At 34.4% G+C, this 16,044-nt stretch overlaps 1 protein-coding gene across 5 annotated transcripts in view; it reads right to left on the reverse strand.

Moving 5' to 3' along the window:
- Positions 1 to 5,996: 5,996 nt before the first annotated feature.
- The window catches only part of PELI1 (pellino E3 ubiquitin protein ligase 1), a 61,228-nt gene continuing 51,180 nt past the window's right edge, over positions 5,997 to 16,044 (reverse strand). For all 5 annotated transcript variants that reach the window (XM_058278672.2, XM_058278673.2, XM_071208866.1 and 2 more), the window contains 4 exons: positions 13,506 to 13,607; positions 9,856 to 10,053; positions 9,572 to 9,760; positions 5,997 to 9,048 (listed from right to left, as the gene is read on the reverse strand). In XM_058278672.2, the coding sequence (XP_058134655.1) occupies positions 8,482 to 9,048; positions 9,572 to 9,760; positions 9,856 to 10,053; positions 13,506 to 13,607 (1,056 nt within the window). In that variant the 3' untranslated portion in view covers positions 5,997 to 8,481. The remainder of the gene's footprint in view (positions 9,049 to 9,571; positions 9,761 to 9,855; positions 10,054 to 13,505; positions 13,608 to 16,044) is intronic.

Raw genomic sequence — 16,044 nt, forward strand, 5'->3', positions numbered from 1 at the left:
CTTCTGTTGAGGGAAGGGTCCATATATGCCTTTTAGGTCTAGTTTGCTTATAGCATTGTTCAAGTCTTTTATTTCTTTATTGATCTTTGCCTAGATGTTCTATCCATTATTGAATGGTATATTGAAATATCCTACCATTAATGTAGGCCTATTTCTCCCTCCAAATCTGTCACTATTTGCTTCATATATTTTTGGTTTTGCCATTGGGTGCATATATATGTATGTCTTTTCAATCGATCCCTTTATCAGTATATTGTGACATTCTTTGTCTCTCATAACAATTTTTGAAGTATTTTTTCTGATATTAGTTTAGCTACCCCAGCTCTCTCTTGTTTACTCTTTGTAAGGTATATTTTTTTTTCAGCCTTTTAATTTCAACTTACTTGTGTCTTTGAATTCAAGGCCTATTTTAAATAGCATATAATTGGGTCATCCTTTTTAAAAAATCAATTTTGTCAACATCTAACTTTTGACCAGAGTTTAACCCATTTACATTTAAAAGTAATAACTGATAATGCAGGACTTATGCCATTTAGCTCTTTAAATGTTTTATGCCTTTTTTCTCCCTAAATCCTTCCATTAATACTTTTGTATTTATTTGATTTTTTTTGTTCTGTACCATTTTGAGTCCTTCTCATTTCTTTCCATATATTTTCTTTCTTGTTACTAAGGGGCATAAATTTAACATTCTAAATCTATAACAATCAAGACTTTCAATAGCATACACAAACACTATTCCTATATCTCTGTTGCCCCACCTTTTTGTTGTACTTGTTATAAATTATATCTGTATACATTTTATGTCCCAAACCATAGATTTGTTATTTCTTTTATGCATTTGTATTTTAGAATCTGCAAGCAAAAAGTGGAGTTAAAAGATAAAAAACACTGGCATTTGTAGTTATCCACATGGTTACCTTTACTGGAGGTATTTATTTCTGCATTTCCCTTTGATCCACTGTCTGATGTTCTTTCCTTTCAGTCTGAATAACTCCCTTTAGAATTATTTGTTGGGCTTGTCTAATTGTGATTAATTTCATCAGCTTTTGTTTATCTGGAAATGTTTTAATCTCTCCCTCACTTTTGAAAAGACAGTCCCACAAGATATAAAGTTCTTGGCTGGCAATAGTTCTCATTCAGCTTTTATAAAGATTTCATCCCACTGCCTTCTTGCCTCCATGGAATTTGATGAGTATTCAACACAATCATATTGGGACTCCCTCTACCATAACATGTCACTTTTTTACAGCTTTCACAGCTCTTTCTTTATTCTTGGTATTGAACAATTTGACTACTATGTGTCTGGGTGTTGTTTATCCTATTTGGCATTTGTGGGGCTTTTCGAATATATGTATTTGTATTCATATTTTTTATTCAATTTGGGAAGCTTTCTGTCACTTTAAACATTCCTTCTGTCCCTTCCTTTCTTCTCCTTCTGAGACTACCACAATGCATAGATTGTTATGCTTTTTTAGGGTAAGGGGTGAAAAGACAGAGCCTGTTGGCTCTCCTGGGAGGGTAGTGGGTGGCTCCTGTGCATTGGAGTTGAGGGGACTTGTAGTGTTATGTGGCTTCTGCAACTTTTTAAAAAGGCAACTTTTTTGAGATATATTCACATACCATACAATCCATCTAAAGTGTACATTCAATGGCTTTTGGTATAATCACAGAGTTGTGCATTCATCAACCACAATCAACACCAGAGCACTCTCATCATTCCAAAAAGAAAAATCCCCTACTTTTTAGCAGTCACTTCTCAATCCCTCTACCCTCCTCCTGCCATACATATCTGCTAATCTAACTCCATCTTTATAAATTTATATTTACACTTTATTTGTAGGAGTCAAACAATACATAGTACTTTGTGTCTGGTTTGTCAGGTAGCACAATTCTTTTACAATTGATGAAGAAATATTATTATATTACTATTTTTTACACTATAGTCCATAGTTTGCTTTAGGTGTATTTTTGCCCATCTACCACCTTATTATTAACATCTTTTTATATAATTTGCATTTATGATTCATGGAACAGCATTCCTATATCTGTACTGTTAACCACACTCATTGTCAACAGGGTTCACTATGCTATACAGTCCCACATTCTATCCTTTAGCTTTCCCTCTAGTGACATACACAATGCTAAACTTCCCCTTGAAAGATTGTTATGCTTGATGATGTCCCACAGGTCTCTTTGGCTCTGTTCATTTTTTTTTTTCATCCATCCTTTCTTCTCTTCAGCCTGAAATCAATTGTCTCGTCTTTGAGTTCACTGATTCTTTCTTCTGATAGTTCTAATCTGTTGTTGAAATCCTCTAGAGAATTTTTCATCTCGGTTATTGTGGTATTCGACTGTAGCATTTGTTCTTCTTAAAATTTCTATTTCTTCACTGAGATTTTCATAGTTTATTGTTTTCTTAATATCCTTTTGTTCTTTTCTGTGTTCTCCTTTATTTCCTAGAGCATATTTGGGGATCACTTTTTAAAATAGTCTTTGCCCAGAATGTCCAAAGGCAAGAGTTTGCTGTTGATTTCGGGGCCATTGTATGGGCCAATATATCCTGTTTGGTTGTCTTATAATTTGAGTTGCACTTTGTACATTTTAATATTTCAAAGTGTAAACTCTGGGATTTAGTTCATGAGCTGTCTTTTCCTTAAGTTTATATCCAGCTAGTGATATGACAGATTTCCTTGAATGCGAGGGACTAATGAAACCATTGAATGGTTGCCACTGATGCTGAAGCTAAAAATCTAATGCTATGATTTATTAACCTTTTTCCTTGTTACTTAGCTGAACGAGTTATAACTGTGCTGTAAGCAGATGCTTTCAATGCCCCTCCTTTACAGCCAGATAATGTCCAATTCAGTTAGCTCAAGGACTTCTCAGGACCATGTTTATTCCCTACTAACAGTTAACTAAAAGAAACAACCAACCATAATAGCTCACTGACAATCCTTGTATAAGAAACGAATCATAATAAGGCAAATTACATCCTTAACATAATCAATCACAATGTGCCAATTTAGATTCTATCACTAACCTCATTCCCCTTTATTTAATCCCATAAAATCTTTAAGCACTTCCTAATTGGGGAAACAGATTTCACTTTGTTCCTGTCTCCTTATTTGGCTGCCTTGTAATAAAATTCTTTTTTCAAAATCCTGCTGTTGCAACACTGACTCCTGTGCACTTTAGGCAACAAGCCCACTTACTGAGCAACACTAACAAAAACAAGCCAGTACCCAAATTACCTTTCACAGCCTTTGCAAATTGGCTCTGCATTGTTTGGTGCTCTCTTTCAGAGAGGAGCCTGAGGAGAAAGAAAATTGCAGGGTCCTCTCCATCTTTTCTGAGTCTGTTTTATCCCGGGCTTGTGCTTTTTCATGGCCTTAGGAGACTTTCCCTGCTTACAGGAATTCATATGTCCTCTCTACTCCCTTTGAAGTCACTTTCCTTCCTTCTCAGGCACTCTATTGCATGTCTTAAAACAGAGAGTACTGCTATGTGCTAGGCATTGAAATACTCCTTTATCAAGGTGGTCAAGAATTTTCAATGTGTTCCATCACTAAAATGGGGAAGAGGTAAAATGTGTTGTCTGTGTACACAGGTATGGAGTCAGATCTTTGAAGTTAACATTCTGATTCCTTTGGTTATGAGCCACATCAACACTGGGCAAGTTACATAACATTGCTGTGGCTTGTTTCCACTGTAAAATGGAGATAATAGTTCCTTATAGGGTTGTTTTTGAGTTTTAAATAATACAATATACTTAGAATGGTGCATTTAGAACAATGTTTGACACAGCAAATACTCAAATGTTAACTGTTAGGAATTTATTTTACGCAATGTTTTAACTTTGCATACATAGCTGGATTTACAATCCAATGTCAACCTAAAGAAACCAGCATTACCATCACAGTGTCTAATACCATGTTTGGACATTGTATTTTATACTGATTACTAGGAAGACTCTTTTGGTCTGATTTACCCCTTTTTTCTGCTGACAGTAGTTATCAAATACAGGCATATGTCCTTCGGATAACCTGATATTAAAATCTGGACTTAGAAAAATAGGTTCAAGAATTGTTTTCCATAGGCATTTCAGTAAAACAAAGACCTTAAAAAAACAAAAAAACACCACTTGTGCTCTGCCACTGCCAAAAAGAATTTGAAGCAGCAAAAAATTAAGATTCAATACAATGAGAACTTTTTTTTTTTTAAAGCTAAGAGCCAAGTAAAAAGGTGTGTATGGGTGAGGAAGAAGTAAAACTGTATCCAAGCACTTTGGCTAAAGGAAATCACTGCAGTTGAAAAGAGAACTTTATTTCCTCAGAAGGCAGCCAAAGTAAAGAGGGAAATAATAGAGATGTCCCAATTTTCAGGAAATTCACCGTTAATCAGGAGGAATACTTTGTTGTTCTCAGCAAGCATAAGGTATATGGAGAACACTGATCATAATGGTTGAGAACTTTGACAATAGTTAAAGAAGAAACATCCATATTTGACAAATATCTTGTCTAATAGAAAACTCAATCTTATTCCAAAACTGTGTTCCTAATTCCACAGCCCCTCCCCAAACGGTTCCTCTCATAATCTTCCCCACTGCAGTGAATGGCAATTCCACTCTTGCTGAGTCTTATTTGAGCTTAATCATCCTTGATGCTTCTCCTTCATTACTTCCCAAATCTGATCTGCCATCAAATGCAGCCATCTCTGCCTTTCAAACATACCCAGAATCTGATCATTTCTCAGTCTCTACTGCCCCCACTTTGATACAGAGGACCATTTCTCTTCGGGATTATTTCGATAGCTTCCTAACTGCTCTCCCCATTTCCACTTCAGTTTGTTTGGATCCTTTTGAAATGTTAAGTCAAATCATGCCATTTATCCTGCCCCACTCAATGACTCTCTATGTCAGAGTAAAAGCCAAAATTCTCTTGAAGCCCTCCATGATGTAGTTTTATCCCCATCATTCACTTTACCTCTTTGATATTTCTTACTATCTTCCCCTTTGCATATTGCTTTGCCACACCGACCTCTTTGCTGGTTTGCAGTTATGTTTCTACTTCAACTCCCCTGCAATTGCTGTTCTGCCTCTCCCAAGTAGCCTCCACTCCCCTCAGCTCCTTCAGGTCTTTACTCAGCACTCTCTCAGTGAGGCTTTCCTGGTCCTCCTATTTAAAGGCCCTCCTCCTTGCATATGACATCTTCTATCTTCCTTTCCTGTTATCTGTCCTCTCAGCCCTCTTCACTATGTAACATGTTTTATCCTTCATTTTTCTTGTTCACTTCTATATTCCCTACCAAAATTCAAGCTGCATGAAGGTATTTTTTTTCCCCCTTGTTACAGAGCCTGGTGCAGAGTGGTAGTCAAAGATCTGTTGTAAGAAAAACTGGATGAAATTTGAAGGTATGGTATGAAAACGTACTTCTGTAAGAGTAATTCTGAAAATGGAGATGGCGGATAGATTATTTTAATGTATATTATTTAACCTAATAATTTTTTACATTATAGTTATGTATTCTTACCCTGCTTTATATATACCGTGAGGGAGCAAGAATTATAGTTTCAAGAAGATTACTTGGTTAAGGACTTCTATGTCTGGATATCTGTCCTATCTTACTTTATGGCTTTAAGTTTTAGATGGAAAATTTAATTCCCTTGTACAAATTAAACAATAATTGAACATTAGGATTTAATTGATGAAAGAGCTAATCTGTAAAGATTACCTTTCTTGAGAATGCATAAAGGAGACCTAAATACAACTTCTCCTCCTTGGCCAGAATATGGACATTCCTTTAATACAATTGAATAAGTAAAATTTATTAGGCAATGACAAATGGACAAAACTAATATTCAAAAAGCTCAAACAGAAAAACACCTAATGATTTAAATTACCTCAATTTTTAAAATTTGAATTTGCTAAAAAATGAAACAGATTTTTCCCCAGTTTATAGTAGGAAAGGTAGGCACTTTGGGAAGAACATGAACGTTGTATGGTCATGGAGGCATTATTTATTTTTTAAATAGTTCTTATATTGTACATAGATCACAAAAAAATGTTACATTAAAAAATATAAGAGGTTCCCATATACTCCACTCCCCATCCCCCTAATCTTCCCACATCAACAACCTCTTTCATCATTGCGGTGCTTTCATTGCATTTGATGAATACATTTTGGAGCACCGCTGCACTGCATGGATTATAGTTTACATTGTAGTTTACACTCTCCCCCAGTCCATTCAGTGGGTTATGGCAGGATATATAATGTCCAACATCTGTCCCTGTAATATCATTTAGGACAACTCCAAGTCCCAAAAATGCCCCCACATCACATCTCTTCTTCCATGGAGGCACTATTTAAATAGTCTAGTAGGCAAAGTGCAGAGAGTCAATTTTCTTGTAGGACTTAACTTAGAAAGGCCTTCAATTACTAAATCCTAACAAAGTTTCTTTATTAATAAGTAACAGATCCTTTCCCAAGAGAACCAGAGACTTTACGGTGTTATAACAGCAAATGCAAACTCTTAATTTATTTCAAATGAGAGTCTCTGGAGTATGGGGTAGGTTTGTCCACAGGTTTTCACTTCTGGTTTCCCATTCTCAGATATGCAAAAAACGAAGTCACAGAGACAAACTCAAATATGTTTTGAAAAGTATTTACTTAGTTTGAATAAATTAATTGCAAATAAAAATTAGCTACAATGTATAGCCTGAATAGAAATGATTAGAACAAATACAACACAGGACTTGATTTCCTTGCATTAGTCACAGGTGTGTAGAATCTAGAAAACTTCAAAATCAATTATATTTCTTTGGAAAAGGGGCTAACAGCAGTTACCGATACATAACTAGTAAACTTATAATACAAGTTTCCTGACATGCATTTCCTGAGTGAACCCAAATGATCATTTCTAAAAACAAGGAAATTCTGACAGTTGAAATAAAATAAAATAGTTCATGGCTTCTAAGCAACATTTTTTTTAACCAAAAGAAAATCCAGAACAGCATTATTATAGGATAAATTAAAGCTGTGCTACCACATACAAAAATTTGTTACTGTCAATTAAGTATCATACAACTTTTCAAACTAAAGAAAACAAATCAAAAGATTAAAAAATAATTCTATCTAATCTAAAAGTGCATTGATTTCTACAAATGTCACAAAAGAGTTTGTTGTAGTGCAACTGCCTATATTTTTCTTGTGGTGCAATAAAAAAAGGGCGAGGGGTGGAGAGAGACGTTCTCTCACTTTTGAAAGCAAAAATCTTATTGGAATTAAAGAATTAAAGGCAACACAATTTTGTTCTTTAACTCTGATGTCACTGGTGCTCATTTGCCAGCCAAACATCTACTTGGCTCACACTGGAAACTCACCTTAAGCTTCAAACCTACAGTTAAGGTTGGTTGCTAGCATTTTAAAGGGGGTACTGTTGTCATTCAACTCTTTGTATTCCTTAGATTTTCTAATGCCCAGATGAGGTCAAATACAGAGTAATTAATTAAACACTTCTTTTCCTAAAAGCAAATCAAGCCAATCTCTTTTCTTGTTATTTTATCTTTTTTCTCATGGGAGTGCTTTTTTTCCTAGAAACAGTGAATAGATGAACCACAGTTTATATCTAAAAAATAAACTTGCCAAATGCAGATACTAAAAACAGATTAGTTATCACGGGAGAAAAATAGATAATCTAGATTAAATTGCATATTCAAAGGAGCATATAAAAATGTGACTTAGCATTATGTTTTTGTTATAGTACTACACACAAAAGAAACAAGAAAAAAACCTTTCCTGATTATCTTCAATGTGGTTAAAAACAAACACATCTCACACAACGGTAATTAATATGAATTTGGCTTTACAAAGTATTCTAATCTACAAAATTTCATATTTAGATGGGGAGAGGGGACAGAGTGAAGAAGGAGATGCTCTCTTATCTTTCCCAGTCTTGCAAATGTTTGAACTATGCTCGCTAAACTACCGTTCACACCAAGGATGTGACACCATTGCTATCACACTATTCTATCAAGACCATTCTAAGACAGTTTCTATAATAAAGATAAATAGAAAAAAATGTTAATATACATGTTGCTGTATTTTACAATGTTTGCAACAAAATGTAAACTAACATAGTTTGAACCAACAGTACCCTCAGTTATACAAAACAATTTTTCAACACTGAGGATGGGTGATTCAAAAACACTAAAATGAAGGCATCAAATTAAGACTATGTCTATTTCTCCCCAAAATAAATCTCCAAAACTCTGAATTCAGAAGTCCTGTACTTTCAGAAGTCCCTTTGCTTGAGTTTCCCAGATTTTTGCTAAGAAATTGCTACTATTTATTATAAATGTTTTAAAAAATTCTTCATCTTAATGCAAATGATCAGAACAGAGAAACTGATATGGACAACAGGTTGGAAATCCCAAATCACTTAGCTTATAAATTTATAACGTAGTCCTGCAGGACAATTGTCTGTTAGTCTAGAGGTCCTTGGAAAATAAGTCTGATGTAGCCTTGTTCACCAGCCAACTGATGTGCGCAAAATGGACAGGCTGCATGAAAAGTATGAGTACCATGAGGAAGTGGGATCTGGGACCAATAGGCAGTTGTCTTTTCTGAACACACATGCCCACATGGGCTAAACGCATGGGTTGGAGGGCCGGCGTCCACATAAAATCCTGCTTCACATCCAAGCCACAGAGGGACATAGGGACCAATGGACCTACACATAGGACATTCACGATCTTTTCCATCACGTTCTTCTTTGTTTCCCCAATTATGATAGCCATGGACATGACCACAGTTTAGATATACCCATGGTTGTTTTTCATCTACAACATCTTTCCTCTTCATACTAGGAAATGCAAGTGTGTTGAACCCTACAGGGCACTGAGGTCGGGCTGCATTAATTTCCTGTCTTAAAGCTTCTAAATGCTTCACTGTAGGAGTGTGGGAAAGTCCTTCTGCAGTACGCCATAGCAAGGTTGCACCACAGAGGTCAATTAATGACCCATCTTGTAACTGATTGGTTTCAATTTCCACCTAAAGGAAAAAAGAAAACAAACAAAAAACTATTCACCATAGGATTTTGGGTTTTCACATCACAGTTTTGGTCTTAAGTGCTGCTTATTCAAGAAACTAGATTTCCTATGATTATTACTAAACTTTAAGAAACTCTGAGCACAGCCATGAAAAAATTAGCTTGAAAACAAGAATAAAATATTAAGCAGGACCATATTCTTTCCAGCCTCCTAAAAGCTGATTTTTGATGAAAACATCTGGCTAATCAGTAAGTCTATATTCTTAATTATGCAAATACCAGGTAAAATTAATATTTTAAAATATATTAACATAAGTATGACAGAAGAATAAATTTTTAGTGTCCTCACTAAAAAAATTAAAATACAACAAATTACCCTCTAGTGTAGTATTTGTTAGCCAGTATCTGATAGTAAGTACTGTGTCAGCAATAGATTTAAGAGTTCTTGGAATATATAATGCGTTTAGTCCAACTCATTCTAAGTGTTTATTGTATCTAAACAAGAGGCTACATCTCAGTACTTACCATTTTTCCTCTTTGCTGAGCAGACCTGGTTTCACGCAGGCTGAATACATTTCCACATACTGATATTTCTCTCCATATTCCAGGTTTGGAGTCTTCTGTGAACCCATTGCGTGGATGCATAACAAGAACTCCATTAGTGGTCAAACCATCCATCTGCCCGTCTGATGTCTTCCATTTGGCTGCCTTCTCCTAGAAAGGTTAAGAATGGCGAGTTTCCACTTATTTGTAGTGTGGAATGAGAAACTGGTATAAAATAATGCATCTCTTAGGAAAAAAGTGTTTACCCCAAGAAAGATGTTTTTTGATGAGTCAAATCCTGCAGCATAAATTCGTGCTGTAAATGGGGGATTCCGTTCACATATGATTCTACAGGCAAATCTTGATATAGTGCTTTGCACTGACTGTGTATCAGAATTACTTTGACTTCCAGGAACTGTGTCAGTTACTACAAAATCGATAGGACTTTCAGTTGACCGGCCAATCTAAGGAAAAAAGAAGTATCTATAAATCTATTCAAAGGAATATGGTGGAAAACCTATTCAAGAAAGGCAAGATAAGGTAAAAATATTAAGTCTCTGAAATTTCTAGAGTTCAAACTTATACTTAACTCTGGGGGCATCCATACCCTTGAAAACTAATCTGTCAGACTTTCTCTGATATAGTAATTAACTTAAAGTGCAAGTTGGAAACTTTTGATTTGATATAAATGAAACCCTCAGGGAATGAAGATATAAAGATAGCTAAGATTTTCTAGATGGCTGGAGATGACAATTTTAACCCTTTTGGATGACAAAAAGGGTTAAAATTCTACCAAGTGTTACTCACTTTCCTTTAGAAGAATATACTGAACATAAGTAAATCTTTTTTGATGACTCCAGGACATTTCACTATGATAGCATTTATATTAAACTGAAATGCAGTGAAGTCTTCAGGTTCTTTAAAGGATCATACTTCCTGATTCTTAAGGGAAAGCCTTACGCAGGCATGCTTTGAGGCCTATGTATACTTAGGTTATCATTTCTTGCTGTTAGACATGCTTGTCTCTAGTAGTATGACCCTCCTTTAACCAGCTATCCTTATTCTGCTATGGGTTGAGAAATTAAATAACTGAACTTAAGGGGATTCTTTCAGGGGACACAAAAAAGAATTTCAGTGCATGGACTTTGTGGCACTTATTTTATAAGCTCAGATTTCTTCCCTGGTTCTTCAAAAACAAGATTCCCAGTTAAGAGTTCTAGATGGGATAAGGTGTTAGGGAATTAAATATTATTTTGGAAGTAACAGATAGTAAATAAATTAGCTTCATTTTCAAAAATGCAACTTGAAAAGGAAAAAAAAATCAATGGGAAAGATAACAAAAGTGTCACAGAGTTTTAAAGAAAACATTAAAAAACTATCAGCTCATTAATGTATATGTTATTAAGTAGTTTCATAAAACTGAAGAATATGGGTACTGAGAAAAATTAATAACCCTCTATATTAAGATGATGTCTCTTAAAATGTCATTCTTTGCATAAGCCTGACCTCAGGAGTTCCTCATATCAGCACATTTTTAGATAAACACTTCATGCTTTAAAGTCTTTATTTACTTTGGATAGTTTTAGGTAGAAATAGGCTGGTTAACAAATAAACTAGATTGGATGCACCCCTTTTTAGGATAATGATATCCAAAGAAAACCTTCTCAGGCATTTTAAACAAAAGCTATTTTCTAAAATAAAAGGCTCTTTCGGAGTCAAAAGATGTAGACCAAGGAATGAATTGAGGATTAATATTCAGAATCAATATACTCAGAAGGGATACTTATTTGAGAAAAGAGATTATTCCAAAAGAGTTAACATTTGATCTGGGCCTTAGAGATTTACAACCTCAAAGAAATATTGGTAATGACAGGTGAGAAGAAGAAATCCTAAGTATATATAAAAAGAAAACACCTACACAGTTACAATGTGATGCCAAAAAATGACTTGTTAGGATAAACTTTAATAATAATTCTTCTAATTGCTACTACTAGCTTTAAAAATGCAAATCTTATCATGTTACTCTCCTGCATCTGATGAAAAATCTCAATGGTTCCTTACAGCCTACCCAAATTTTTATTTTCATATTTCTGACATTCAGGATCAGAAATGACCATCATGCCTAATTTCCTGTTATCTGCTCAAATAAAAGCATACTCTAGCTCCAGAAAGGTTACTTATCAATTTACCATACTGCGTACCTCTTCCTTGCCATCTCTTTTGCAGAATGTTTTTTCTACTTGTTGAACTGGCAAAATTCTACCCAACTTTTAAGGAGTGCAGATAAAAGGACACTATAATAAATTATTTTCCCCATTCCCTCTCCAACTCAATTGAAAGTCTGTCTTTACTTAGACCACCAATGTATCATGTAGACAAATAGATAACCTGTAATGTCTCCATTATTTACTTCATAGTGACAAGAAATGTAGAGTTAGAATCTGAATATTTTTTGGATTCAGCAATAAATGCTCTTGTTCAGCTTCGAAGACAGGCAATTTTAGAATGTTAATAAACCAGTTCCTTAAAGACTGGCTAGTTGGTCAATGTAGTTTCTGCTACATTCTCAGATATGTTGATGTAGAAATGTATGGATTTTCCATAGGTATTCTGCCTATAAAAGGGTACAATCAAAAATATTGTAACTTATTTGATGTCCTTCATAAGATGGTGAAGACACGTTCCACAATTCAGAAAGCCTGGTTTAATCCATTTGCTCTCCAACCAACTCTTTAATCTTTACCATTCAGGATTTCAGTAACAAGGGGTAGACTATAACATACACTACTTTCTAAAACTAAAATTCTAGTCTGTTATTAAATATCTAGGTACCATCTTAATCTAAAAAAAGGTAAGAACATTCATTTTTAACTAGTTGTCAGTGAAATAAAATGTGGAAAATTATCCTAAAGTCTTGTGGTAGGTTTTTCTTAAGATTTAAAGCTTTACCTTCATTAGGAATGTTATTTTATTTTTGGTAAAAGCAAGGAAGACATTAGTAAGCAACACAAAACCCTCAGATTCTAATATTAACTGTAGAAACACTACTCTTAAAAGAAACTGTTCTATTAAAAGGTTTGGGACAAGGAAATATCTTCATAGAAATACTTTACTATTGATTACAATTAAAGATATCTCCAAGCCTTTTCACCTTTATTTAATCTTGTAAAATAAAGAAATACAGAAAAACTACTGGGCTAATAATTTTAGAAGCAACATATATCAGGTTCTTTATATTCTACTTAAGTTCCCCTGCCTGTTCTCCCTCCACCCCAAAAAAAGGCCTTTCCAATATTAAGGGAAAAATATCATGAATTTTGTTTACATTTTTGAGTTTGCCTGGTCTGTATCTATTCATTTATAAAAACATCAGCACTGGATTGATACAAAGAATGAGAAGGAAAACAACACTTTTATTGCACTGGTAGCTTTGGGCAAATAAGCCTGAGAAACAAGTTTGATTTCACATATATGATGTGAATAATTAGAAATTGCCTGTACTTTTTTGTTGCATAAAGAGGAAAGTGGGAGGAAGTAGCAAAAAACAAACAAACAAACCCATAAATGTATACAGAATATTTCTTGGTCTCTTCTTTTGGAATAATGGCTAATATTTTTTGGGTGCTTACTCCTATGAGGCATAGCTCTAAACACTTTGCAACTAACCCAGTCTACACAGAATAGTAAAACTGTGACATAGAATGGCTAATTAACATTTATCAGGATCTTGATTCCACAGCTGATCTCTCAACCGTGTTATACTAACTTCTATATCTGGGGCTTAGAAATCAATATATATTTTAATGAAATACATAATTAAAATATAACTTTTTATTTAATCACAGCAAAAGTCACCAATAGGGTAGATTTTAAACTTTTTTTTTTTTAAAGGAAAAATATTCTGATGTTATAATACCTGAAACATATCAGTGTTGCTGTCATGAGTATATTCAACCACCACCGTCTGGGCCCGAGATAAGGTATATGATATACTATGTTGGTCTTTGTTGCTTATTGCCTGAGAAAGAAAGAGTAAATGGCAAAAATAATCATGCAGGTCAATCAAATTTGAGAATCCTTTCATTTAAAAAAACCTAAGTGTATTAAAAAAAACTAAGTGTATCAGACATATTCAAAGAGTTATAAAGTTAACCTTAAAATAAACAGTCAAATGATTTCCTAACTATTTTGTGACTCGACAGATGACAAGTGTTTGCCACACAGTGTGCCAGATACAAAAAACTCATGGAATTATTAAACATTACAAAAGGAAATAGATATAATACGACTGTTCTGACTTATCCAAAACTAAAAATATTGTTAAAAAGAACTTTTAGTTTTGTTTTCAGAAGTTTTCTGTGTATATAAATGAGGTAAAGAGAAAATCAGAAGAGGAAAAAACCTAGTCACTGCACAAGGAAGTGGAAACAGGTTGTGTAAAAGGAAAATAAATACAAAGACACACAGGAGTGATTATAAAGAGCAAAGAAACCAAATGAAAAAAAAAGTTTCTTAATTAGAATTTGGGCATTATAAAATTTTACTTGGTTTCAATTTTTTATCTAAAATATAATAAAGCCTTAAAACAACTGCCTTAAGATTAATATTGTGAAATTTACAATGAATTTAAAATGTGAAAGTTTCAAATATACAGAGAATAAATAAACACAAGGGTACCAACTACCCAGCTTTATGAAAGCTTCTGACTTTTTTTTAAGAAATTAAACTACAGATATATTCAAGGCTGTCCACATTTCCCTCCCTATTCCTCCTCCTTCTTAGAAGTAACCACTCAAAAATAGTGTTGATCATTCCCAAGCATACTATTATTTTTACTACATATTTATGCATTCATAAACATTACATAATTGTTTTATACAGGTTTTAAAATTAAAATTACTTTGTTAACTCAACATTAAGCAATTGACTTTTCAATTAATAACTGCTAAGTATTCTTTGGAATCCGTAATAACTTAAAACCTGTTTTTTGGGATGCTTTGATTATAATGTGTCTTGTGTTTCTTTTTTAATCTATTAAATCCACTCTTACATTGAGAATGAGAACTATATCAAGTTAAGTTTGGTTCTCAATGGACTGGAAGGGAGGGTTTTAACTACTTATCCTAAATAACTGCCAGACTAAACAATTAGTTTTCTTCATTTCCTCACTCACACTTTCCTGCAAAATTGAAAGAAGATTCAATATTTAATCCCTAAGGTTATTCTTATCTGATAAAGAGGATGAAAATGAGACGTTGAAAACATAAGAGGCATGACAGAGTAAAATGAGAAGAATTGGATACTATAGAGGTAAACATCTCCCGAGAATAGTGGTTCTCCACCAGGTCTATCTAGTATCAGTTGTTAAGGTAGGCATTTGGAAATAGAGTAGTGCATTTTTTTTACTGTCACAATGATTTGAGGGCTCAAATAACATTTAGTGGGTAGGGATCAAGAATATTAAACATCCTGAAACACATGGGATAGTTCACTGTCACACCCAAAATGTCAAGAGTCTTTCTGGGGGAAACACTGCAAAAAGTTCCTCAGATTGGATCAGTAAGTCATGCACCTTGACAACCTGGTTATTAGCATACCCATTCTCTGCACAGGAGCAGAAAGAAAAACCTAAACCGAGAGTCTCTTTTCTATATTCACTCACTGGTTTCCAAGTAGTAACAGAGGAGGCCTAGTCAAGACTTGAGGAGTCTGTTTTAGACAACAAACTGGTTATAAAACAAAGCCTAAAATCCAATTAGCTTCAGTAAGGAGAACTGTGACCTCAAAAAGGGCATTATATGTTAATTTTACTGTCTCTGGCTTAATTTCCAAAGATATACGTGAGATGCTATAATATTAATACACATCCTGGGCATTAATTATTGCATCTGAGGTAGATAAGTACTCCTAGAAATTAAGGCACTCTTTGTAATTTTTCTTATTTGTTCAATACTATCAATTTAGTCTATATTATAAAATTGGGAATAGAGGAAATCACTGGAAATGTAAAGATGTGAAATTCCCTCTATCACTCTAGTACAAGCCCAAGTGTCCTGAAATGGTAGTCCAGCTTTGGGAGATTCTGGTAGGGAAAGGAAGATGGGGCAAGAAACATTAAATAGGCAGAGGACTGAAAAGTTACATTGTGGATACAGTTAGCTATTAGCTTTCATAGTTTGGGTTCAATTAAACAATTACTGAGGTTAACTTATTCAAAGTATCACTTAAAAAGCTATGAGGGCCATAAAATAAAGGTAAAACTAGGGGAGCAGATACGGCTAAAGAAATTGAATGCTGTTCCCCACATAGGGGGTCTGGGATTGGTCCCTGGTGCCTCCTAAAAACAAACAACAAGCAAACAAAGGAAAAAACCAACTCAGGGGAGCAAGGTGGCTCAGTGGTTGAGCGCCAGTTTCCCACACACAAGGTCCTGGGTTCAATCTCCCACCCCGTTC

The sequence above is a fragment of the Dasypus novemcinctus genome, chromosome 17 (assembly GCF_030445035.2).
Source record: "Dasypus novemcinctus isolate mDasNov1 chromosome 17, mDasNov1.1.hap2, whole genome shotgun sequence".
Taxonomy (NCBI): Eukaryota; Metazoa; Chordata; class Mammalia; order Cingulata; family Dasypodidae; genus Dasypus; species Dasypus novemcinctus.